General features: G+C 40.6%; 1 protein-coding gene across 1 annotated transcript in view; it reads left to right on the top strand.

Moving 5' to 3' along the window:
* The window catches only part of CORIN (corin, serine peptidase), a 170,461-nt gene that overhangs the window by 5,014 nt on the left and 140,124 nt on the right, over nucleotides 1–25,323 (top strand). The window contains exon 2 of the mRNA XM_068403821.1: nucleotides 17,198–17,342. Within this exon, the coding sequence (XP_068259922.1) occupies nucleotides 17,198–17,342 (145 nt within the window). The remainder of the gene's footprint in view (nucleotides 1–17,197; nucleotides 17,343–25,323) is intronic.

Genomic DNA, 25,323 nt, shown 5'->3' with positions numbered 1-25,323 from the left:
TCTCCTTCTGTGCATCCATGTTGCAGCTCCTGGCCCTCAGCACCCACTGGAGCACGGCCTGCTCTGATTGTGGTGGTGGGGTGGCCAAGCACCCACACAGCTGCTCGCTCATCCCCCTCCATCCTGTGGGACGGGGGAGAAAATAGGAAGAAGGAGAGTGAGAAAGCTCATGGGTCAAGGTAAAGGCTGAGAGATAGGTTAGCCAAGCTGGTAAAGAGGGCTTTAAACTAGATTTGCCAGGGGAGGGGATGCTCAGTCCATCCCAATTCAGCCAGTCCGATGCCATGGCCAGTAATAGGTGCCCAGAGACTGGAGAAGGATGGCAGGTTGGCAGGAGAGTGCCAGCAGAGCCATGGATAGGAATTTCAGGCCGCAAGGCAGCTTCGTTGGGGGCCCAACTGAGATGCCTCTATGTAAATGCATGGAGCATGGGGAACAAACACGAGGAACTAGAGACGTGCGCGTACCTGCAAGGCTATGACCTTATTGGCATCACAGAGACATGGTGGGGTGACTCTGATGACTGGAGCGTTGGAATGGAGGGATACAGACCTTTTAGGAAGGACAGGCAGGGGAGACGAGGAGGGGGTGTTGCACTCTATGTCAATGATCAGTTTGAGTGCGTGGAGCTCTGTCTGGGGATGGAGGAGGAGCTGATGGAAAGCTTATGGGTCAGGATTAAAGGGTGGGCAGGGACGGGAGACATTATAGTGGGCGTCTCCTACAGGCCACCTGACCAGGATGACCAAGCGGATGAGGCCCTCCACAGACAGATAGATGTAGCCTCACGTTCACAGGTCCTGGTCCTCATGGGGGACTTCAACCACGTGACATCTGGCTTTTTACAAGGGCAAGTAGTGACAGGATGAGGGGGGGAACGGTTTTAAACTGAAAGAGGGTAGATTTAGATTAGATATTAGGAAGAAATTCTTTCCTATGAGGGTGGTGAGACACTAGAACAGGTTGCCCAGAGAAGCTGTGGCTGCCCCCTCCCTGGCCGTGTTCAAGGCCAGGTTGGATGAGGCTTTGAGCAACCTGGTTTAGTGGAAGGTGTCCCTGCCTGTGGCAGGGGGGTTGGAACTAGATGATCTTTAAGGTCCCTTCCAACCGAAACCATTCTATGATTCTGTGATTCTATGAGATCATTTACTAATTACTGTTGTGGGCAAAGCAGATTCAACTTGAGGAAATGAGTTTATTACTGATTACTATAAATATTTAGTTACTGATTCAGGTATTGTGAAACAAAAGCAAAAAAAGAAGCAAGCATTAAAGCACTTGGGGAAAGCACCTCTTCCCCCGCCCCCTTCCCAGGCTCAGCTTTACTCCAGACTCCTCTTCTCCCTCCTTGTTATCACTTGCAGGTGGCACTCAGTCTCTTCAGTGAGGCAACGAGTGGTGCAGGGGAGGACTGTGGTTCTTTGCTGCTCCTTCTCACTCTTCCTCTGCTCTGGTGTGGATCTTTCATGGGCTGCAGTCCTTTTGGGAGTATCTGCTCTGCTACGGACTACCTACTTCTCCTCTGACCTTGGTGTTTGCAGTGCTGTTTCTCGCCCTTTTTCCACTTCTTCTGTGCCCCTGAGGTGTTTTTTGCCCGTTCTTAAATACGTTTTCACAAGGCCCCACCAACTTGGCTGATGTGCTCAGCTGTGTCCTATGGTGAGGAGACAGCTGGAAATGGCCATGTCCACTACAGGATAGCACCTGGTTTCTTCTGATGGAGGTCACCCCTGCAATCACCTCACTGCCAGCACCCAGTACACCCCACCTACACCCAGTACAGATGCCCAGGTAATTAGGGGCTGAATTATCTAGAAGTGGTGGCCACCTTGTCATAGCATCAACTTGGGAAAGTAAGTTTGCTCACAACTGACCAAAGTGGCAGTGTTACCTCCATGGCTATCTGCTCCCCTGTCCCTCTTCCCTGATCCCATCCTTCAGTTCCTTTTCACCGTCTCTGTCATTAGAGTGGAACCCCTGCAACATCTGCTCCTTCAGGTGCCACACAGTTTATAATCCTCTATTTTTGTTAGTGTTGTTGCCAGCATAAGGTAGTTTTTAGCACTTTGCCCTGTACAAAGTGAAAAGAGGCTGAAAATCAGAGCTGCCAGAGCTGCTCTGGAATGGTGAAGTTTATGCTTTGATGATTGAAGCCTCGTCCCTCATTGCAAAGCATGTTTCCCAAAACAATATGCATTCTGTGGGACCCCAGCCTTTGCATACATGCTAAAGTATTATGTACTGCTTTTTTTTCAGACACAGAAATTGAGACAGTTTTAAAAACTTTTCCTCATAGAATAATCCATGAGCGACAGCTCCTGTAAACCTGTGGGAAAGAAGACTGTCAGGTTGCATCATTGCAGGTGTTCCTATAAGCTACTGCGCTTCCTGAATTCCAAGGCTCACTTTTTCTTGCAAAAGAAGCATTTTCTATATTGAACATTTGTGTCATCTTCACCCAGTCCTTAGGGGAAAGGAAGTGAAGGTAGACATGGGTTTCCTTCTTTGGGACTGCATCAGACTGCATCTATTCCAGTTAATGTGTTCTAGTTCAGAGAGGGATCAAGATCAATGCTCAGTGAACGGTGCTCGTGCTTTGGGACCAGCTGGTCTGTGATTGTCAAAGCCTGTCTTTCTCTTCTCTTCCTCAAACCTGTAACGCTCAGTTCTGCCATATACAGAACCTAGTGTTTTAAAAACCAACGTGCTAGAATCTTCCGTGTCTGATCTGTTTTATACCAGAGAGTTTTAACTTAACAGTGATTTCACAGTAATAGTAATTGCCCAGAGCAATGGCCAATGCTTGTCACCTCAAAGAGCTCCTAGTTTCAAAATAGCCTGTACTGTCTCTCCAATATTACTGAAAGTTACTTGAGAGCATCTCAGACTCAGGAAGCATTTCCTAGGAAAAGAGACTCTCATTTTTTCCCCTTTCTGCCTCTGATTGAACCAGTAAGAAATCACTTACATGCTCCTTGCATTGTTCATCTCATTAGATTTCAGAAAGCAGTCAGGGCATTCTCGTGGAAATAAAACCACTAGCAGCACTGAGGAGCTTTCCATGCCAGGTCTCAGACCTGCAGCTCTGCATTCATGTCATAATACAGCAAATATCTGTAAGATACAGTTTTGTCTGCTCTGGCCTTCCATGGGCCAGTCGTGTGACACGGAGATTTCTTCCATTGCTCCTGCTTCCGATGTCAAATCTTTTGCCGAGTGGGTTATTTTGCCTATGTTAAAGTTGTCCCAGAACCAGTGGAACCTGTAGATTATAGAAGCAGAACATGCTACAGTTGTCAGGCTTTCCCCAACCTCCTGCATTTTTGCATCTTCAGGAAGAAATACAGATGGCTGAGCCCACCTTGCCTTAAGAGCCTGTGCGTTTTTGCCATCACACTGTGTTGAGTTACGGACAGTACTGAGAGACAGCTTATGGTTTGAAAGGTGCTAGTTCTGTGCATGTACAAATATTGTCTGAATGGATAATATATCTGAAATAATATCAGGAACTGTAGAGTAAGTAGCTATCTTTTTTTTTTTTTCCTTGCTATTTGATTTGTAGCATCCATGTAACAAAAGAATGAAGTAGTAAATGCCTTTTTTAAGCTTTGGTTTATCTCTGCTAAGCCATTTTAAAAGTGTAAGTTTAAATAATTTGTAGTGCATGTAGACAAGGCTGGAAAGGAACTCTGAAATGATGATTGAATGTGTTTAAAAGTTATTAACAATCCTTCTTTTCCCTATAAAGTCAGAGTATATGCAATAGTGTTGATAGTGGTCTGGAAGGGCTAAGAACCCAGATGGTTTCCATGTGCTTTTTCCTCATCATAGATACGATTTTTATGTGACTCTTGGAGACTTCCAAAGAAAATGTGAATGGGAGGAAAGCTGGCATCCGTTCTAGGGATGACAATTAAATTGAATAGTCCTAGCCATAAATACAGTAGGATTTTTGTTCTTTGACAGAATAATTCTCCAGATTGATATTGTTTCAGTGACTGAGATGGAAGTTTTTATCCTACAAATCCTTATGTGATCCATAAACCTTTGATACTATATCAAAGTCATAGAAAAATGCATACACAAATGTAAGTGCCTTGTTAACCTACTTAATCTTGAGTTTTCTGTATCAGATCATTGTTTCATAACTTTGACAATAACGAATAGGTTTAATCTCTAGTCACCTCTTCAGTTATTTCTGTCAAGATGTCCTGGTAGTTTCAAAAAATATCCTTCTTTTTCTTTATTTCCTCTTACTGAAGCAAAATGTTGAAAGTCGACATGTTTCTGAACAAAGTGATATCCTATTGAAAAATGAATGAGTCACCTCTAAATTTTATAGGTAGTAAGTTATCGACCTGTGAGACATTGTATAAGTTCATTTTCATCTTTGGGAAGAGGACAAATAAATATCCAGCTATGCTGAACAGATGAAGCTTTGCTTTGACAGTAACCATGTCCTTTCCTTTGATTAATATTGCTGCTGCTCTTATCCTTGGTCCAAGGGTTAGTATCTTTTTGTTCACAATTCAGAAAGTCAGTAGTGTAAAGCTAACATTCCACATTAACAGCCAAAATTTTAATTTCTTCTAGGCAGACGTTTATAGTGTAAGAATAATCTATACATGTTAGAGAAAAATGAATAAGAAATGCGTGAAACATAAGGAGACAAATGCTTCTGAGAAGATTCCTGCCATTTGTTTAGCTTGCATTCCAGTTTGGCATCCAATTCATGTCATTGAAAACTTCTGATTTTAAATAGGTTAAGTGATTCTATAATCAGCAATGAGCATGGCACGTATATGATGTGCTGGTCACCTTCAATTTCAGAAGGCGAAGCCTACTGACCAGGCATTAATAGGAAAAAAAAAAAGGTATGTCCAATTATGAGGTCTAGTTGCCTTGTGCAGGATGGGGCTTCTGGTGGTATTTCTACACAGGCGGCAGAATGGGAGCCACAGGGCAGGCAAGATTTCTTTTTGTCCCTTCTAGTTTTCCAGGCTTGAAAGCTGCTTGTAAGAGGAGGTTTTCCTCTAACTGTATCCCTCCATCCCCTGAAAATGTATTTTTCTTTTTTTTTCAAAATCTTTTTATTGTCACATGTTAGGCCACTAAGATTTTTTAAAATTTTTTTTATGGTTTCCAATTTTGCTTTCTGGTGCTAATGGCTCTTGTGCAGGTATCTGCTTATTGAATTCCCAGCAAAGCAGGAACCTGAGCTTCAGGAAGACACGAAATTAGGTGAAGGACCTTCTAAGGGGCTACGTAAACAGAAGCAACCAAGTAAGAGGGTTGCAACCAGCTCCAAGAAGGAGAAAAGAAAAGTAATTGTTATAGGTAACTCCCTACTAAGGGGAATGGAGGGCCCCATATGCAGGCCAGACCCAACTCACAGGGAAGTCTGCTGCCTCCCTGGGGCTCGGGTAAGGGATGTTGCCAGGAGGATTCCTCAACTGGTGAGGCCCTCTGACTACTACCCACTATTAGTATTCCAGGTGGGTAGGGATGAGATTGAAGGGAGAAGTCCCAGGGCTGTCAAAAGGGACTTCAGGGCCCTGAGGCATTTGGTGAAGGGGGTAGGTGCACAGGTAATATTCTCCTCAATTCCTTCGGTGTTAGGTGAAAATAGGGAAAGGACTATAAAAGTACAACAGCTTAATACATGGCTAAGAGACTGGTGCCGTAGGTGAGATTTTGGGTTCTTTGACCACTGGGCGGCTTTCATGGCACCGGGCCTGCTTATGCCGGATGGGGAACAGCTGAGTCAGAAGGGGAAAAGGGTTATGGCCCAGAAGTTGGCAGGGCTGATCAAGAGGTCTTTAAACTAGGTTCGATGGGGGAGGGGGATAAGACCAGGGCAGCCACAAATGAACCTAGGGGTGACAGGCCTGCGTCAGGGGCAAGACCACTAGCCCAGCTGAAGTGCATTTACACCAATGCACGCAGTATGGGCAACAAACAGGAAGAGCTAGAAGCCACTGTACAGCAGGAAGGTTATGATGTGGTTGCCATCACAGAAACGTGGTGGGATGACTCTCATGACTGGAGTGCAACTATGGATGGCTATAAGCTCTTTAAGAGGGACAGGCGAAGCAGGAGAGGTGGTGGGGTAGTGCTGTATGTTAGGGAGTGCTTGGACTGTGTCGAAATTGAGGGAGATGATGAGGATAACAAGGTTGAATGTTTATGGGTGAAGATCAGGGGGAAGGTCGGCAGGGCGGACATTACAGTGGGAGTCTGTTATAGACCACCCAACCAGGATGAGCAGGCAGACGAGGCGTTTTACAAGCGGCTGTCAGAAGCCGCCTGGTCGCCGGCCCTTGTACTCGTGGGCGACTTCAACTTGCCGGATGTCTGCTGGAAATACAACATGGCAGAGAGGAAGCATTCTAGGGGGTTCCTAGAATGTGTGGAGGACAACTTCCTCATGCAAGTAGTAAATGAGCCCACTAGAGGAGGGGCCCTGCTTGACCTGTTGTTTGTGAACAGAGAAGGACTAGTGGGAGATGTGAGGGTCGGTGGCCGTCTTGGGAGTAGCGACCACGAAATGTTAGAGTTTTCGATAGTGGGGGAAGTAAGGAGGGGCAAGAGCAGAACTTCTGCCTTAGATTTCTGGTGGGCTGACTTTAGCCTGTTTAAGAGGCTGGTGGACTGAGTCCCTTGGCAATCGGTCCTGAAGGGCAAAGGAGTCCAGGAAGGCTGGACGTGCTTCAAAAGGGAATTGCTAAATATTCAGGAACAGGCTGTCCCGGTGTGTAGGAAGACAAGCCATCGGGGAAAAAGACCAGCCTGGTTAAACAGAGAACTTAGGCTAGAACTTAAGGAAAAAAAGAGAGCCTACTTGCTCTGGAAGAAGGGTCAGGTAACTTGGGAAGTCTATAGGGATGTTGCCAGGTCATGTAGGGAGAAGATTAGAAGGGCCAAAGCTCAATTAGAGCTTGATTTGGCTGCTACGGTCAAAGATAACAAAAAAAGCTTCTACAAATACATCAACAGCAAAAGGAGGGTCAAGGAGAGCCTCGAGCACTTGCTGAATGAGAAGGGTAGTGTAGTGTCAGGGGATGAGGAAAAGGCAGAGGTGCTCAATGCCTTCTTTGCCTCGGTCTTTAATGTCAAGACCAGTTGTCCTCAGGAGACTCGGTCCCCAGAGCCTGAAGTTAGGGATGGGGGGCTGTGTGAACCCCGTGTAATCCAGGAGGAGACAGTTAGTGACCTGCTGTGCCAGTTGGACACCCACAAGGCTATGGGCCCGGATGGGATTCACCCCAGAGTAATGAAGGAACTGGCAAATGAACTTGCGAAACCACTCTCTATTATCTACCAGCAGTCCTGGTTAACTGGAGAAGTTCCAGCTGACTGGAAATTAGCAAATGTAACGCCCATCTACAAGAAGGGCCGGAAGGATGATCCAGGGAACTATAGGCCTGTCAGCCTGACCTCGGTGCCAGGCAAGGTGATGGAACAGATCATCCCGAGTGCCATTACATGGCACATGCAGGACAATCGGTGCATTGGGGCCAGCCAACATGGATTCATGAAAGGCAGGTCCTGCTTGACCAACCTGGTCTCCTTCTACGACAAAGTGAGCCACTTAGTAGATGAGGGCAGGGCTGTGGATGTAGTCTATCTAGACTTCAGGAAGGCATTCGACACTGTCTCCCACAGCATCCTCCTAGACAAACTGGCTGCCCGGAGCTTGGATGGGTGGACTCTTGGATGGGTTAAAAACTGGCTGGATGGCCGAGCCCAGAGAGTGGTGGTGAATGGGGCAAAGTCCAACTGGCTGCCGGTCACTAGCGGTGTTCCCCAGGGCTCAGTTCTGGGGCCGGTGCTGTTCAATATCTTTATAGATGATCTAGACGTAGGGATTGAATGCACCCTCAGTAAATTTGCAGATGACACCAAGCTGGGTGGCAGTGTCGATCTGCTGGAGGGTAGGAAGGCCCTACAGAGGGATTTGGACAGGTTAGATAGATGGGCCGAGACCAACGGCATGAGGTTCAACAAGTGCCGGGTCTTACACTTGGGCCACAACAACCCCATGCAGCGCTACAGGCTGGGGGAAGAGTGGCTAGAAAGCGGCCCGGTGGAATGAGACCTGGGGGTGCTGATCGACAGCCAGCTAAACATGAGCCAGCAGTGTGCCCAGGTGGCCAAGGCAGCCAACGGCACCCTGGTCTCCATTGGGAATAGTGTAGCCAGCCGGTCTAGGGAAGTGATCGTCCCTCTGTCCTCGGCATTGGTGAGGCCGCATCTCGAGTACTGTGTCCAGTTCTGGGCCCCGCACTTCAAGAAAGATATTGAGGTGTTGGAGCAAGTCCAGAGGAGGGCGACCAAGCTGGTGAAGGGTCTGGAGGGTCTGACCTATGAGGAATGGCTGAGAGGGAGCTGGGGTTGTTTAGCCTTGAGAAGAGGAGGCTCCGAGGTGACCTTTTGCAGTCTACAACTACCTGAAGGGAGGTTGTAGTGGAGTGGGAGTTGGCCTCTTCTCCCAGGCAACTAGTGATAGGACAAGAGGACATAGCCTCAGGCTTTGCCAGGGGAGGTCCAGGTTGGACATAAGGAAGAATTTCTTTTCATAAAGGGTCATTAGACATTGGAATGGGCTGCCCAGGGAGGTGATGGAGTCACCATCTCTGGATGTGTTGAAGAAAAGACTGGACATGGCACTTAGTGCCATGGTCTAGTCGACAGGGTGGTGTCAGGGCAATGGTTGGACTCGATGATCCCAGAGGTCTCTTCCAGCCTGGTTGATTCTGTGATTCTGAAGCAAGTGCTGTGTTACTCCCCTGCCTGTTGAATTGTGATTCTCAGCAACGTATGGCCAGAGACTTGCCATCACTGCTCTTCTTGCTTAGGAAACCTCAATGCAGTGAACGTCTGGGTAGTCAGGAAGGCATTAGAGTGGTCTCCGGGTGTGTTCAGAAAAACAGCATGGCACTGTTGAAACTTTCATGAGTAATGTTCGCAAGCCCTAGAAACTGAAATAACCCCCGAAGCATAAATTCTGCATTAATTAAAGATTAATTTCCCCAAAACACTTTCCCACTGCCTGTTGAGGTAGGCTGAATGGATGTTCATGTTCTGGTATTGAGAAATATCAGATAATGCTAACCATAGTTCTTAAAATGAATGTCTTCCACAGACACTTCAGCTTTTGAAAAATCTTTGATATCTTCCATATGTTTACTAAATCTTGCTCAGCTAACGAGACATGCAACACCACACATCTTTTCCACCAGCTGTTAGTAATAAAGAAGAGAGAGCTTAGAACTGTAGTACATTTGCCATCAGCTGAACTATTTCTTAATCTGAATGTTCTTGAAAATTCCACAAAGTTCCATTGTAAATATGGGAAGCATCCATTGTTGTAGTTGCAGGTTTACATCAGTGAAAATATAAATAATTGTAAATATGTACAATATATAAGTATGTAAACAATTAACATTTATGCCAAAGTGGAATCATTATTCAGCAGCACTTCTTTTGAAAAAGGAAGAGATTCAAACATATTGCTGTTGAAGAGGTGATACTACTGTTCTCTAGTAGTGATAAATATCCTTTTTTTTACCTCTCTTCTAATTCAAATTTTGAAGAGTGATCAGTACTGACCCTATATGATGGCTAAATGGTGTGTCTAATTCTCATTTTAAATGAGGTGGAGAGCAGTATCACACCAGATACATGGAATCCAAGAAAATCCTTTCTTTTCCACTTCCACCACTTTCCATGAGATGTTAAGCATAGATCACCTGTAATGGTGAACCAAGGTCAATAGTTTGCATGTGAATAACTTTCTGATTTCTAAATCAAATATTCTCAGGGAGACCAATTATTACATTATTTATTTAGATTTATTTCAGTATCAAATAGATGTTTTTCAAAGTTCCTTTACAATCCACTACATTGCCAAGATAAAACACTGGAGCCTTTCCCAAAAGAACTAGATGAAAGGAGAATAAGCTTCTCAGAGCTCAAGATCTCCTGGCTGTAGTGCTTATATCTGAGTGACCAACTTATTTCCACCTCCCTCAAAGCCTTCAGAAAGGGAAGAATGAATTATGAAAGAGATGTTGCACCTGGAGCTAGCTCTCTTGGCCACTGGTAACACCACTGGCAGCACAGTATTCATCTGTCATCCCAGTTAAAAACAGGTTTGGAACTCAGTGTCGGTGGTTCTGATAGCTGGTCATGCCTCAGCTAGAGAGTCCAAAGTGAGGGTGGGTTATGTCTGAGGGGTCTGCATTCACGCTGTTTGGATAGTGCTGTAGGCATACTCCAGGAGATCTAGCTTGGCAGGCAGCAGTGAAGGGTCTCAAACACACAGGTAACTGGAACATCATAGCTGTGTTCGGATTTTGTTGCTGCAAACTTACTGGCTCTGTCTCATACTGAAGCTGGAGCAGCATCAGAACTGCGTTGTCACGGAGCTGGGTGAGACATACCTGAATGTCACCTTGTCTCTTCTGAGCTTCTCATGCGTATCTCCACAATTTCTCAGTTCCAAAGTTGTCTCAGTGGCTCACAAAACTGCTGAAATTATTTGTCAGGAGTTAAGAACCCCAAATTTGTGCAACAGAAATGAAGGAAAGAATACCACATCAATATTCCTTAGTCTGAACTGGTGACTTCTGGTGATGCCCAGTTTGAATTTTTACTGCGCTGTGTCTCATGCTGGATTAATAACAGCTTGAAAGGTCACCTGAGCAGAAGGAGTGGTTGATGAGTCTCTATGGTAGTCTGAAAGGCAAAAAAATCACCTTACTTTACACATTGTGTCTTCTGTACACAGAAGGAAGCATCACTGACACTCTACTTACTTTAAGTGAAAATTTAAGGCAGGAAGGTTAAAAGGTGTTCCAACCAAATATTTCTTTTGGAAAGATGTGTCTAGCTTTACATGACATCTCCCTTACTGGGATACTGTATATTTGAGATTGGTATGATGACTCCATATGTTTATATTTCAGTGATTAAAACAGGGGTAAGTCAGAGTATTTTATTTCATGGATGGGAAGGAAGGTCTGGTTATCAAATGAACTTTGAATGAATTATGTCAACAATTTGTAATTTGTCTGAGGATATCGAATTTCCTGGGAGAAGTTACAGGATTACAGTGAACTTGAACTATCAGGAAAACTAGTGCATTTCATTGTGCAAATAACAATTCATGTGATAATAACATGCTTCTCATGATGGCTGCCTTCCTGTATGAAAAGGCGTTTCTTTTATTTGCTGCCTTGCGGTATGAAAAGGTTTTTTTCCCTAAATTGCACTATTTAATTTCAGAATAACTATGGCACTTTTGTTCTTAAATTTGTGTACACTGGAATTTGAGTATTACTTGTATTTGCAGACAAAAGCTGGTTAGTATCCAATTTCTTGTGCTGCCTTAACATCGTTCTTTGGTTGATCCATTTCAGTTTGGCTCTCTGATTCCTCTGACACTGAAAATGAAAGATTATGCAAAACCTTGTTTCCAGTGGCTTTTTGCCTGTTCCTCTTTCTAGCATGTGACTTTGCTTGTACCTTTGGAGGATTTATCTTACACTTTCTACTTGTTACAGTGACTATTAAAGCATGGTGTTATAATTTTCGGATGATAACGGAGTCAAATTGAAGTGCATTGCTGACTCTCAAATTTTCATGTGAACAGGACAGAAATGATAAAAAATGTAGAACATTTGCAGCTTCTGTTACTCACTCCCAGCCATTTGAATGTTGTGACTTGGTCAAAAGAGGCTGTAAGAATGAGTATTTTTAAATTTCTGTATATATACACCCTTGTGTGTTTAAACATTCACGCTTCACGTGTTCAGTTTTTGCTCTGTAGCCATGAGAACTGGGAACCATCTTCCCTTACAGGGAAAGGAAAGCTGTAATGCCTGGTATGGTCATGTGAGTCCAACATCTAGAGCTTGAAGACTAGCATCATGAGAGTTAATAAAATCACAGGAGCTGGCAACAGAGCACTGCTTCAGCATTAGAAGAGGAACAGTATAAAGGATATGGAAAGACCTGCAGATAGTTTTCATAATCTAACATGTTTTCCGTACATGAACTATTACTTGGCTGGGTGGCAGATCCCTCAATGGCATTATGAAGACTTCTACAAGGCCACCTGTTTACTGGCCCCTAATGACATTCTTTCTGCATTTCATGGTGGTACTTTCTTGTCTTCTTTCCACTTCTTTCCAGCATAAACACTACATAGTACTTTGGGGTGTGGCTTGCTCAAGACATTTAGATGCTTCTGATCCAACAGTTGTCTTCTAAATTTCTTTGTAGACACCCATCATGCATAGAAGATACTGACAGTAGGCTGTTAGCCCTAATGATACTTCTTTATTGGGAGAACATCTGTTAGGTTTGTGGTGACAACAGCAGGAGATATTTTTGTCAAGTGCTTACACCATGATTCAGGCTGTTTTATAGACTAATAACTTAGACACTTTTTGTGTCCAAAAGGAAAATTGCATGCTACTATAGGCTTTTCACCCATAAATCTTAATGTAATCTGTCATTTCTGTGCTTTAATATGAGAGACATGTTATTGAAATGACACCCATGAGATCAAAGTCTCCCCACATCTTGCAGAAGATAAGCTGTGAATTTTGGTCCAATGAATTTTTGGGTTTTCTGTAGTCAGATGGGACTGTATTTTTTTCCCATCTTTTTTCCACCTCTGTGGTTTTAGAAAAACAACTGTGAGCAGTCTGGTCCAGCAGTCCTAGATAAGCTTAGGATTTTAAAAAAATCTGCACTGAAATTAGCTCAGAGCTACTTCATTTTATTTCCTTTATTGCCGTCATTGCTGAAAGAATGGCACTCAGGTAAGCAATGGTTAGTGGCATTTCATTAGGGACAGAATTTTTTAGCTGTCAGAAGAAATTATCTGATGTTTTTAAGCGTCCTGTATTCTGACTATATTCTTGTTTAATACGAAACGTGATTGTATTAAAAGCAAATGACTCGTTGCCTTAAAAACCATACACTGACATTTCCTAACTACGGTGCACAGAGTATTTAATTCAAAAAGTCTTTCTTGAATCGAGTTTTCTAACAACAGTGGTAGGAAGAGAACTTGCAAGATTCTGCTTCTAAGTCTTCTTGCCCTTCCGTTGGAAAGGGAGATAAATGTATATCTACAGGGTACCTCAGTCTTACGTGCTTAGAGAATGATTCAGAGAAACTATTGACTACAGAGAGTTGAAGGAGACGTTTCTTATCTTGGCCACTAACCTGGAAGCTTGAAGTGAGCCAAGTGAATAAGCATGTAGCACCCCTGTTTCCTTCTACAGGCCCATTTTTCTCTGAAGTTTCCATTATTTATGCCTTTAGTCCATTATTTATGCCTCTCTTCCATTATTTATTAGAATTGAGAGGACAGAGCATGTCTGAAGTTTATTCAGATAGCATTGGCATACTAGAGCGCTTAAAACTGCTGCATATATTCTTTGTGTTTTGCAATATTTGGTGGCAAGAGGAAAAGAAATAGTATCAGGGAATATATAAGGAAGAGGTATAATGCATTTTTTTATCTATAGGACACTTAAATTCTCATTGGTGATATGGGAACTATTAGCACTATCTCTAGTTTTATTTCATATTCACCACAGAAATTGATGGAAAAAACCCATGTAGATGTTTAAGTGATGGAAAACTGGCAAAACTGGAAAATTGTAAAAAGTAAGTTTATGCTTGCTGAGTCACTGATGATTTTAAATAGGTTTAGTGTTTTTCTTGAGGTCTTCTCCTGTAGAAGGGAAAAATACAACATGCTGTTTAGTTGCCTATAAATATTTACTTTGCTATTACACAAAACTAGCAATTTGTGGTGTTTAGAGAAGCATGTCTTTCACAATCCAACATTTTCTTGAGCAGTCACTGAAAGCAAATTTGGTTACAACAGTCCCTTTTAAAATCTGTGGTAGTAAGTTGTCAATGCAAAGATTGAGGTTTATTGTTGCTTTCAGGAGTTGACAAGAAAGAAAATGTTTGAGGTTCTCCTTCAGCGTGAACATTTGCCTGAAGTAGCTAGTATCCATAATGCCAATAGTCTTCAGAAAAAATTTCTCACAGAAAGGACAACAAGAAGCTCACTGTTTTCATTGGCACACATTTAATGTTTCTCCTAGGTTAACTCTGAGGCATCTGTACAACAGTGGTGGTAACTGTGCTCTCAGTTATATACCTGTGCTTGGGATGACTAAGATCTCACATACCTCCAAAATATTCCATATCACCTCCTCTTCACAAGAAGACTCAAAAAAATTGATAATGAATACTACTTCTGTGTGTTTTCTCAATTCTTTGAGAATACAGTTTTGTTGTTTATTGATAAAAGAAGTTTTTTACTCCTAAGACAAACTCTTTGTGGAGTCATGGGTCAGCATTTACCTTGTATTACACTGGGTAGAGTTGGGCACTTTTGTCTGGGATTTGCAAGAAGTGCATCTTGATTGGGTGTCATTCCTTTAGCAAAATGAGCTGGGTCTTATGTTTGTCTTGAAGAAATTGAGAGTCAGCTCCCGAGTGCCCTAATCGCTGGGCTGCGTAGTGATGGTCCTCCTCTGTATTATCTGGCCCAGCAGAACTGTGTTCTTTTTTACAGAATATTGTGACTGCAAGGGATAGTGTGCTCTGATTCAGGAGGCGTCTATGTTCAGGTGGCTGTGATACTCTGCTGAGTTATAGATCTAATTTTTAACTGCTTAAGGCTGAAGAGGGGGTTGAACTCAACAGCCCCATTTCCTGCGGAAGCACTGTAACCACTGCACTGTTAGAAAGGGTAATTTTATGCCATTGTTCTCTTTTTTGGTGTTTTTTTCTTTTTTTTTTTTTTGGCTGTGCTTTCAAAAGTAGTTATGGCCGCTGTGTTTTGGGAGATCTGTATTCGTAACAGAGCTATGTTATTGCTCTGTTACCTATGCTCAGATCTCCCAAGGGGGCCTAATACAGGCTTTGCAAACCAAGGTTATGGAATTCAGGGAAGCGTGCCATGAGTAGCTGCTAAGCTGCTATATTCCAGCATGACCAGAAGTAAAACTGCAGGCAGACTTTGAAGACTTTAATATGAAAAGGTAGGCAAGTGCGGGCTGCAGGAAGTTACATAGTCAAGCAGGGATTGTCTAAATGTCACTTGGATTTAGGTTCCTAAGAGTCACCAAAATCCTTATCTTTATCTGTGCCTGGATATTTCAGTTACTTGCAGGTAAGGGCAGTAATTTAGCTGAGATATCCCTCAACTTCTGAATAAGCTGTTGATAAACACTTTTGACAGCCAATTGACTCTCTCCAGCATTCTTTATATTTCTCTTGTTGTGGGAAATGGTGATGATCAGATTACAGACCTTGTGAATGCATCCAGGCTGTACCTTTGCAATAGACAGAGCTACCACTCTTAACTATTCTCACCCTGAGCTGGCTGTTTCAGGTGTTCAGATAACTCTACCATCTTTAAGCTGATCATCAACTTACATCTTGCTTGCTAGATAAGCCCAGTAGTAGGATGGTGTTGAGACTGAATCAGCAGAATAGGAAGAAGGATATCAAGTGAGATACTGCTACCACCTCACACCATACTGGTACCATATGCTTTTTCAGTGTTACCTGGTCTTTACTTTGAACAGTGGAAGTGGCAAAAAAAGTTGTATGGGACACTGCAGTGCATGTGTCTCAAGGAGGTCAGATAACATGTGATGCTTAGCAGTATCAGAAAAGGTACATAAACTGCACAAATGCAGTTTTCTTAATTTCTGCTCTCTGTACAGTGTCTGCAGTGTCTAGTAACCAGGGGTATCAGAAATAGATTATAATTCTAATATTATCAGCAAGGAAAGTTTCCTTATAAATTGTCTTTGTGCCATGCTGGAACAAGAGACACTGCAGAATGATGGAAAATTATGCTGTAAATCCCACTTATGCCTACAGTCTTTTCAGTCAAGGCAGTAAAACAGGCAGCGAGGTTGAGGGGATATAAATTTAGTCTCTATGCAGCAATTCCTTAAGAAATTAACTTCCAATTGTGCCAGTCAGTCTGGTAACCTGTTCTTCACAGAGAAGCACTTACAGCAGCCAGCCAAAGAGATAACCCACAGAGACTGGCATTTGCAAGACAAATAATATATACTGCTACTAATATGTATGTTGTAGACCTCATTCTCTTGAGGTTCTTTGGGGAGAGGCTGTCAGGGTAATGGAGGCAATTACACTCTTGTGTCCTGTCACAACCAACTTCAGTGTGATTGATCTTCCTGACAAAAAGGATAAACTGTTAGTCATCCTTTGGGAAGACATTGTCTGGAATTAATAATCCTGTCATCCAATTTCACCTTATCATAGGGAAAATTGTAATTATTTTTAGTCGACTTTGAATAAAGATGTATTAACTTTGTAACAACAGTTTCAATCTTGCTATTAAATATTAATTTGGAATTTTGCTTTTGTTTCTGTTTGAAAAGTATGATATTTTTCCAGTACATAAGATCATAGTCTTAATGGAGTTATGTTTAAAAATATATATATTAAATACATGTTTAGGCTTTTGCAAAGGTTTGAATTTTTGTATTTTGTGCAGTGCAACTGAATTCAGAAAATAATTTTTCTCTATTCCTCTGTATTCCATTTATAGAATAGAAACTATTAGTTGCAAAATCTACACAATACTGTGATAAGTTATAATTTTGTAAAGTACTTAAAAATGAGACAGCATTATTGGGCATAAGTGGAACAGTCCTTATCACTTCCATTGTCACTTAAAGCAAAGATTATAATAGCTGCTTGATTCCTTGATAAAAGAAACTTAAGAACATGGAGCTCTTGAATAATTAGTAATGGATTAGTTTTAATTATAAAATAAACTGTATTTAGCCTTATTGCTTAAATTTATTATGTATTTTACATTTTTTCAAATTAAATGCCTATCCAACTTCTAGGTCATTGGAAATGTTTAGAAATTTCAATGAAGCTGTAAGTCTGTGGATATTGGGTGAACTAAACTAAATTGTATGGATTACACTAGGCTGTCCACCAAAAAGAAATTTACATAGAACTTTTTCGTTAAGAATCTAAAAGCCATTTATAGCATATATTTAAATCATATAGCTGTTCTGTGTATTGAAGAGGACTACTATTGAAAACATAGTATTTACTAACTGACACCAGAATGATAAAACTGTGCTCTCTTGCTTTTCAGGTCTTAGGAACAGATGAGGATAATATGGGGGATGGTTGCTCTCAGAAACTGGCTTCTGCCAAGTTCCTTCGACTTTTGCTCCTAATACTGATTCCGTGCATCTGTGCCCTTATCCTTTTGTTGGTGATCCTGCTTACCTTTGTAGGTGAGTGCTAGTGGAGTAAATTGACACATTTTTAACTAAGGAGACTAAAACTGAGACTGCATTCTGAAGTATCAATGTAATTGTGGACATTAAAGATATATCTTAGCACATCTACCTAACAAACTAATTTACCTACTGACTTAATAATGATTGTTGCAGAGAACTAAATATGCTATTTAGATTTAGATATTTAAGATGTATTTAAGAGACTGAAGAGGAAATCTTTTCAAATTTCTCAAAGCAGATTTTTGAGGAGCACACTAGCTTGAGCATGTAGTATGTAGATGGTTTTCAGCAGTCATTTTACTAGTACAAAAAGATATTTATGTTAGAGCTTTAGATCACTATCAGTGGAATGGAATATTTATCCCTTTATGTCACACATTGATGTGCAAATCTGATTTTTATTTTCAGGTGAAAGTTAATTTATAAATAGCCACAAATCTTTCTGAACAACCTGCAAAATATTACTGTTTAACTAAGGAAAAATATGTTCATTTCTTCTAAATATGAAATATGTATCAATGCAGAACTTGAAGTATGTTTTGTGGAAACTTGTTCCAGGTATATTAGATTTCATAGTGGCTTAGTCTGTTAACTAACTCTGTGTCTGTTGCAGAATTAAAAGGTAATTATTTATTACCAAAAAAGTTTTAAAAAGCCTTCCCTTTGTTACCTTTTAGAGAAGCTGACATATCATTAAGTTGCTTCAACTATAACATGAGAAAGACATAATGCTAGGTTAAAGCACTTCTTTTTCAGTAAAAAAAAAGTAAAAAATCATCTGTTTTTCTTTCAGTGCTGAGAGTTTCTGGGATTTTTACTTTTTTTTTGTTAATGAGAATATTTTCTAGTTGAGCTTTCTTAAGTACTTGAGAAGCACATCTGTAACAAGTGGGGTAATGTGTGATGTATATAGATATAAATCTATTTTCCTGTTTTAAACCCCCAACTTCAATATACATCATACAATCAAACAGTTAGCAAGCACAGGAAGAAACTAAACACGTCTCAATAGCAGCTTCAGCACTGTCAAAATCAAGACAACTTAAATCTGTTTTCTCAATTCAGTCTGTAAAGGATTTGCCACAAGAAGTTGTAGGCCTGTTCTTTTCATTTAGCTTAAGTTAGGGAAGTGAAAAATAACGAAAGTTAGTGAATGTTATGATGGACAAGTCTTGGGATGTATCTTTAAACTAAGAACAGTCTGAAAAGGATTAAGATCAAGTAAGTCTGGCAATTAGGAAATATGATGCCATTCAATTTACTTTCCTTATGTTTAGCATTCCATTTGTATCCTTATCCTCTGCCCTAGATTTTCATTCTTTGGTGAGAAAGCAGATAAAAAAGCAGGTGTATTTATGTCAGCTTTACTCAGTCTCTTCCTCTGAGGCATGTATCGACATAACATTCATTAAAATGTATGAAATCCTCCGAGGAAATGGGACCTGTTCTGATCCTGCTTAACGTAGCAAAAATCAGGACTGTCTCCTCTTAAGTCAATGTAATTACTGTAGGGTGAAGAATAAGGCTTCGTGTTATTACCTAAGTCTAAAACTGGCAAAGTTCCCTTCAGCATCTTTTGAATTAGCATGATTATAATTTAGTAGTATTCTCTCTCAGTTAGCAGCTTTCATTTTATGTGCATTGATAGCCTAGAAACAAATATATCTGATGATTGGAATTAAATGAACAAATTCTGTGGGCATCTTTAAAGTGTGTGTAATGTAATACAGTCTGTTCTATTTATTGAGAATACACTATATCCAGAATAGTAGTTCATATTCATTTCAGATCAATAATAACTGAATTCTGTTACAGTCTAATATTGGTATGATGACTTACAATGTAAGAAATTAGTTGATAGCCCTGACTGGCTAACACAAATTATTTATCTATAGAAAATTCTGTTCTTATTTTTTCATGAAATGGAGGAGTTAAATTCTGTGGTTGTCATTCTAGTATCTTTCACTGGTGCTTGAAACATAAATAGAGAGCTCCAGTGTATTGCTTACAACCTTATGAACTTTTTTGATTTGACTTTGACAACAAAGTCATCAGGAAATTAGGCCTTTTACATTTTGCAAGAAAGTATTTTGTTTCCTGTGGTAAACTTGTAGGTAATTATTCTTTTCCTTCTGTAATATTTTTAATTAAATGAGCATATACACATGAAAAAGTGTGCATGCACCTTAGAGCTTTCCTATTCACTTTCATTACATCTCTTTTGTTGCCTGGAGATCATTGCAAGCTCTGATGTTGAAGAAACTGAAAATGGGTGGAAGGAGACAGGTAGAGCAGTACAGTTATATTGTAGTAATAGAGAATATCCTACTCAAGGTGGGTCTGGAGGCCTGTTTTCAGAATATGTCATTAATCAACCTTTCAAAAATTATTTACCATCAAAGTATTCAAGATGCAAAGCCCTTGAAAAAGTTATTTTATTAGAACTGTGTACAAAGAAAGGACAAAGCAAATTATCAGTAGAGATATGCATTATTTTGACTAAAGACACAAGAGACTTTTATGGTCCATAGAAGAAAATACCAAGCTGAGTTGTTTAGCTTTGATTTCTCTTAAGTACTTACACTCTGGCTCTGCATACTCCTCTGTCTCTCACCATGAGTATAGCATGTCAACCTGTAGAAGAAAACCGTAATGAATGAATGTTATTTCACTCATTGAAGTAGAGGCAGTACTGGTTGCTATGAAGGAAGTCTAGCCTTTAGACCATGACCATAATAATTTGTTTATTGCCTGCATTACATCAGAGGACAGAAGGGCTTAGGAATGGTGCTTGCTTTGGTCTGTTGAAGACCTAACATGCAAGACCTTGACCATGAAGACCTAACTCAGCAATATAAATTTGAAGGGGGGAGAAAAGGCTATTATACATGATGAAAATTACTGATATCTTACAATTTCATCTGACCATTATAGACATCAAGAGCCTTCTAATAAGACTGTTCCATACTTTTTTACTGAGGATTGTAGTTAGTATAGTATAGTGAATTTCATTACTTTCCAGAAAAGCAAACAATAACTGAATCCATGGTTTGAATAGCTAAATCTTTCTTTAAAATGGAGAGATGTAAGATAACCTTCAACTTGTGTTGGAATCTGTAGTCGATGTCCCATTTTGCTTTCACTGAAAAAAAATCCTTAAGTAATGAATGCAAACATTACAAAGGTGAAAATTAGCATGTTTGTAAGAATGAAAACCTCTGCCATTTTCATTCTTTTCCTTGCAGAGAGGAAATGTTCTAAACCACTTGAAACATTATTTTCTAAAAAGTCCTTCATGGCTGGTGAGCATTATACCAAATAAAAAATTTGTTTGATTGTACCATAATTGCTTACCATTGCAGTTACTTATCTGGGAAAACAAAATGCTTTATCCTTACAGTTCCATAAGGGAAAATCAGTTATATTTATTTTATAGTGATAAATACATTCCATAGTAGATGTCCCATTCCTCCCATTCCTTCACATTGGTATCCTCAACTCATGTGGTCTTCTACCACCTCCTGTTAACAGCCATCCACAACTGATGCTTTGTCTATTGTTTTCTGTAGAATTCAGAACAAGTCTTGACACATATAAAGAATGGTTTCATGTATGTCAGACTTTTACAGTCCAGATGTAATTTTTGGGCATATGATCACACTGCAGGACCACATCAAATAAGTCTGCCTTTCAGGCAAGCAGCACACCCTCTTGTCTATGCAAAATGTTAGGCATTCATGCATTTTGCAAAATAATATTTTAACGATCTGTTAGTCTGTCAACATTGATAGGAATGAGGATTACAATTTAAGTCTCTAAGATACACTGTTGACTATGGGTATGCAAATAAGTGAGGTGGTTCTCTCACCATCCTTACATTATCAGCATGCAGAGTTCGTATTTTGTCTCTGACATGTATTTTGAGATTAATTGTGGTTCTCAATGAGATTTATTACAAGTGTTATGTGTGATGGGCTGTATTTAGCATTTTCATCTTACTCTTCTTAAAAACAAAGTTCACTCTAATAGCTGCATTTTTATTATCCCTGTATAAGTATGAACCAGCCTGGGCAGTTCTCAAATCGTTCTGTTGTTTGGGAAATCTGTAGCAAGATTCCGTCCACCTGAGAGATGCTGTCAATGTTCTTGCGTGTCACTGGTTGAACAATGATCATTACTATTATATTACCTGTAAGACCTGTATTCTCCTTTCCTTCCCCTCCTGAGAACACGGAAGTTGTTGTGTCTCCTTCGCAGAATAAACATCAGGAAAAGTACATTATAGCAAAACTGCTAGGCTTAGCTCTGTGGCTGTTGTTTCTTCCACATTCATAAGGTAATATGCATATGTCAAGACTCCTGAATCAATTTGGGAACCCAAATGTCCTGGCCTATAAGGAACTTTTTGCCACACAGAGGAAGTTAAAGTTGCAGGGAGTTATAGTTATACTCCAGAGTAAAAGGATCTTTATCCCTGAATCATCTGGAGATGCTGGTAGTTCTCCAAGTGATGTTGAGCCTCCAGGCATATGACACGTCCTCAAAATCTAAAGTTACTAGCAGTATGGAGATCCAAAAATTATAATTGTGAAAGCAACATGAAATATAAACAATTCCATTGTCAATCAATGCCAGTATTTGCTGTAAGACAGGTGTCTAAATTTAGGAGTTTAACACTAACCTATAAATAAACCGTTTGGTCCTGGGAGTTTTTCTGATGGAAGATGGTAATCATCAGCTAAATGATCTGCCAGTTCTTTAATTTGATGTTGCCAACATAGCTATATTATGGGGAATGTCCAAAGGAGTGTATCCTGGAGCAGCCTGTATTTCACCCATCTGTAAGAACTAATTCAGTCTAGCAAGCCTTCTTTACTGATACATGTGGAATGTTGGAAAAAAACCCCAGATGCTGTGAATACAGCTCCAGGTCAGAATGTCTGCTGTGAGACATCACTGAGGTCAGTTGGGAATTGTTCTTGTGATCTAGAGAATAATAATGAAAGAATGAAAGTGGCAGTCCTCCCAGCACAGATGGGCACAAGGTCACACTGACTGAAGTGTGTATTCTGGTGTGACATAACTGATTGCCAAGGAGCCCATGGACCTTTATTCATTAGCCAGTGCAAAGTGAGTGTTTAACACAGGCACAGAGTTCAGGATTGGTTTCTGAATTGCAATAGAGCCAATATGTGTGTGTTACATTTCATTTATTAGGTTAAGAAAAGCTTTATAAGTAAAAATTTCTAATTACATGACACATTGTGCTCCAGAGACAGGGCAAGTGTCATGAGGATGGAGTCAGGCTCTTCTCAGTGACATCCCTTGACAGGACAAGGGGCAATGGGTGCAAGCTGGAACACAGGAGGTTCCACATAAATATGAGGAAAAACTTCTTTACAGTGAGGGTGACTGAACACTGGAACAGGCTGCCCAGAGAGGTTGTGGAGTCTCCTTCCCTGGAGACATTCAGAACCCGCCTGGACGCATTCCTGTGTGATAAGATCTAGGTAATCCTGCTCCGGCAGGGGGATTGGACTAGATGATCTTTCGAGGTCCCTTCCAATCCCTAACATTCTGTGATTCTGTGATTCTGTGAAAAGAAAGACACCAGGTAAGATTTTTTATTAGGCTACAGTGTAATTATTATTCCCACTGTATTAATTATTAATTATATGTAATTATTAATTCCCACAGTGGAATTAATATTCCCACTGTAACTGGGAACTTTCAGGCAACAACAGCTGTTACTATGAAAGGTAGCTACTGTCTTCCCCTCCAGCCCTTTAGTACCATCCTGATACTTTTGCTGAGACTTCATTGCCTGAAAGCCAGAAGTTAATGAAAGGGAAAGTCTCTCCTTTCTGCACAGGACCGTAGGAGACCAGCTTCATTCTGCATCTTCTTTAAAAGATGCCTTCCACAAAGTCCACTTTGAGTTCTGTTTTATCTGGGAACTGATCCATTATTTGCATACGTCATGTGTTAAGCTGCCAAAAAAAAAATTAAAAATAATTACAACTGACCTCCTTTTGGTTCCCTTGGGCAGCTGGTAAGCAGTTTAAGGTAATGTCTTTACTTGACAGGAGGAGCAGGATAAAGTCTATTACTGCAGCTCAGCTGATGTGCAATGGTTTGGTATGCTATGGGACCTCCATATTATCAGTGATGTGCCCATTTCTTCAGAGTGCAGAGTCATAGGGACAGACTCTGCAGAAGAAATCTCAGTGGGTATGTGCTGGCTAGTGAACCAGCGTTTTATTCCCCGTGTAACTGCCTCATCCATTACATATACTTTGGTAGGCTGCTTTGCTCTGTTTCATTAGCTTTTTAAACAAACTTGGTCTTTTTGAGATTTCCTGCTGTGAACTGCTAGAAATCACTCACAGTTTTCACTGCCAAAATCTCAATTTATAGCCTGAACAGTGTGACTATTTCTTAGATCTTGTAACTGTCCATTTCAGATCTTTAAATAAAACATTAATTCCCCAATAGTGAACAGTAACTGGAAAATGATCAGTAAAACTGTTGGCAAAGCAACACTTCGAACCGAATGAGCTTGGTGACAGTTTGTCATTTTTGTACTAAACACAATAAAGGCCAGCACGCTGTATGTTTCTGTTGTCTGGACATGTCCAGCTGTAGCTAGAGACACAAATCCAAAATGGTTACAGCTGTTTCTCAACTAATTAACTATCTGGCTTATGATTTACTGTCTATAGCTCTATGATTTACTATCTACTGCTCTGTATGAACTCACATCTGAAGAACAGTTGGATATAGTGTGCATGTATACATGAATAAAATGCATGTTCTGTATGTATTGTATGGCTGTTAGCAGACATTGAAGGAGAGTAATTCAGTTCTCATTACTGAAGAGATTAAAAAAGAACTGATTGTTTTAAAGCACCATGCTGTTTTCTTAGGTATCTTAAAATTTAAATAGTTCATTCAGGGCTTTTGATGGTATAAAAAAATCTCCAGTAAGCTTAACTTAAGATTGAAGATATACAGTAGTATTTTTAGGGGGGGAAAGGATGAGAATCAAAGCAAATCAGAGCCTAATTCAGAGAGTGGACTCTATAGCCTGGAATTAAGTGCTTGAATTCCCTACCGTGCACTGGGAAGATGAAAGGGTAAGAGGAAAATGTGTGTGGGGAGAACAAGGTGACTCGGGAAGGTGAGCCAAAACTCTCACATACTAAGTGGAAACAGAGCTGTCAACTCGAGCTGGCCAGTGGGGAATGCCAAACAGAGGTTTATGCCTACATCTCTCAAGGGCATATGTACCAGAGCCCAGGCTCACGGTACTTTGTGGGAAAAAAACCTGTTAAAAATAATTTTAATACTACTCATTGTCAGCTGACATGATACAATTGGGAAGGCCTTTTGTGTAGAAGAGGATCATTGTGTGGTACACGTAGCCAGAAAAGAAGGGGAGTTGTTATCACTAGGAAACTGTGAAAATAGAACAAAAAATGCTGCTGTAGGAAAGATGGGTTGAAGAAGCAAAAAAGCATTTGGGGATCTCAGTGAAAGAAGTAAATGACCTTATGGGTAGTGATAGACGTAGCTATTATTTGTAGTTCCAGAAAAAGAATAAAATAAGGCTAAGTGAGGAGAGGATAGAATCCAGTGGGTAACTTCAGCATTTTCCTTAACAGTATTTATTGGTCCACTGTATTAAACCAAAAGGTTTTTTTAAACTTCTTTCAAGAGTTTACCTGTCTTGCGAGGTATGTCTGCTATTCTGCTGAGTGATATAAAAAATAGATAATAATTATTACTTTAATTTTAAATCATTATTCATAGCTCTTTGGGACCAACATTTTCCAGGCTTTTTCTATTTTTGTGTTGAGTGTAGGAGAAGAGAGGAGCCTAGGGAGGAGGAGAGAGAATGTGAAAAAAATCCCCTCAGCTATTCTTGAGTTATGGAAAAAAAATACGCACTTTTCCAAGGGAGGGAAAAAAAAAG

Source organism: Nyctibius grandis, chromosome 6 (assembly GCF_013368605.1).
Source record: "Nyctibius grandis isolate bNycGra1 chromosome 6, bNycGra1.pri, whole genome shotgun sequence".
Classification (NCBI taxonomy): domain Eukaryota; kingdom Metazoa; phylum Chordata; class Aves; order Nyctibiiformes; family Nyctibiidae; genus Nyctibius; species Nyctibius grandis.
The sequence above is the reverse complement of the archived record's forward strand: the minus strand, read 5'-3'. Positions and strand labels throughout refer to the sequence as shown.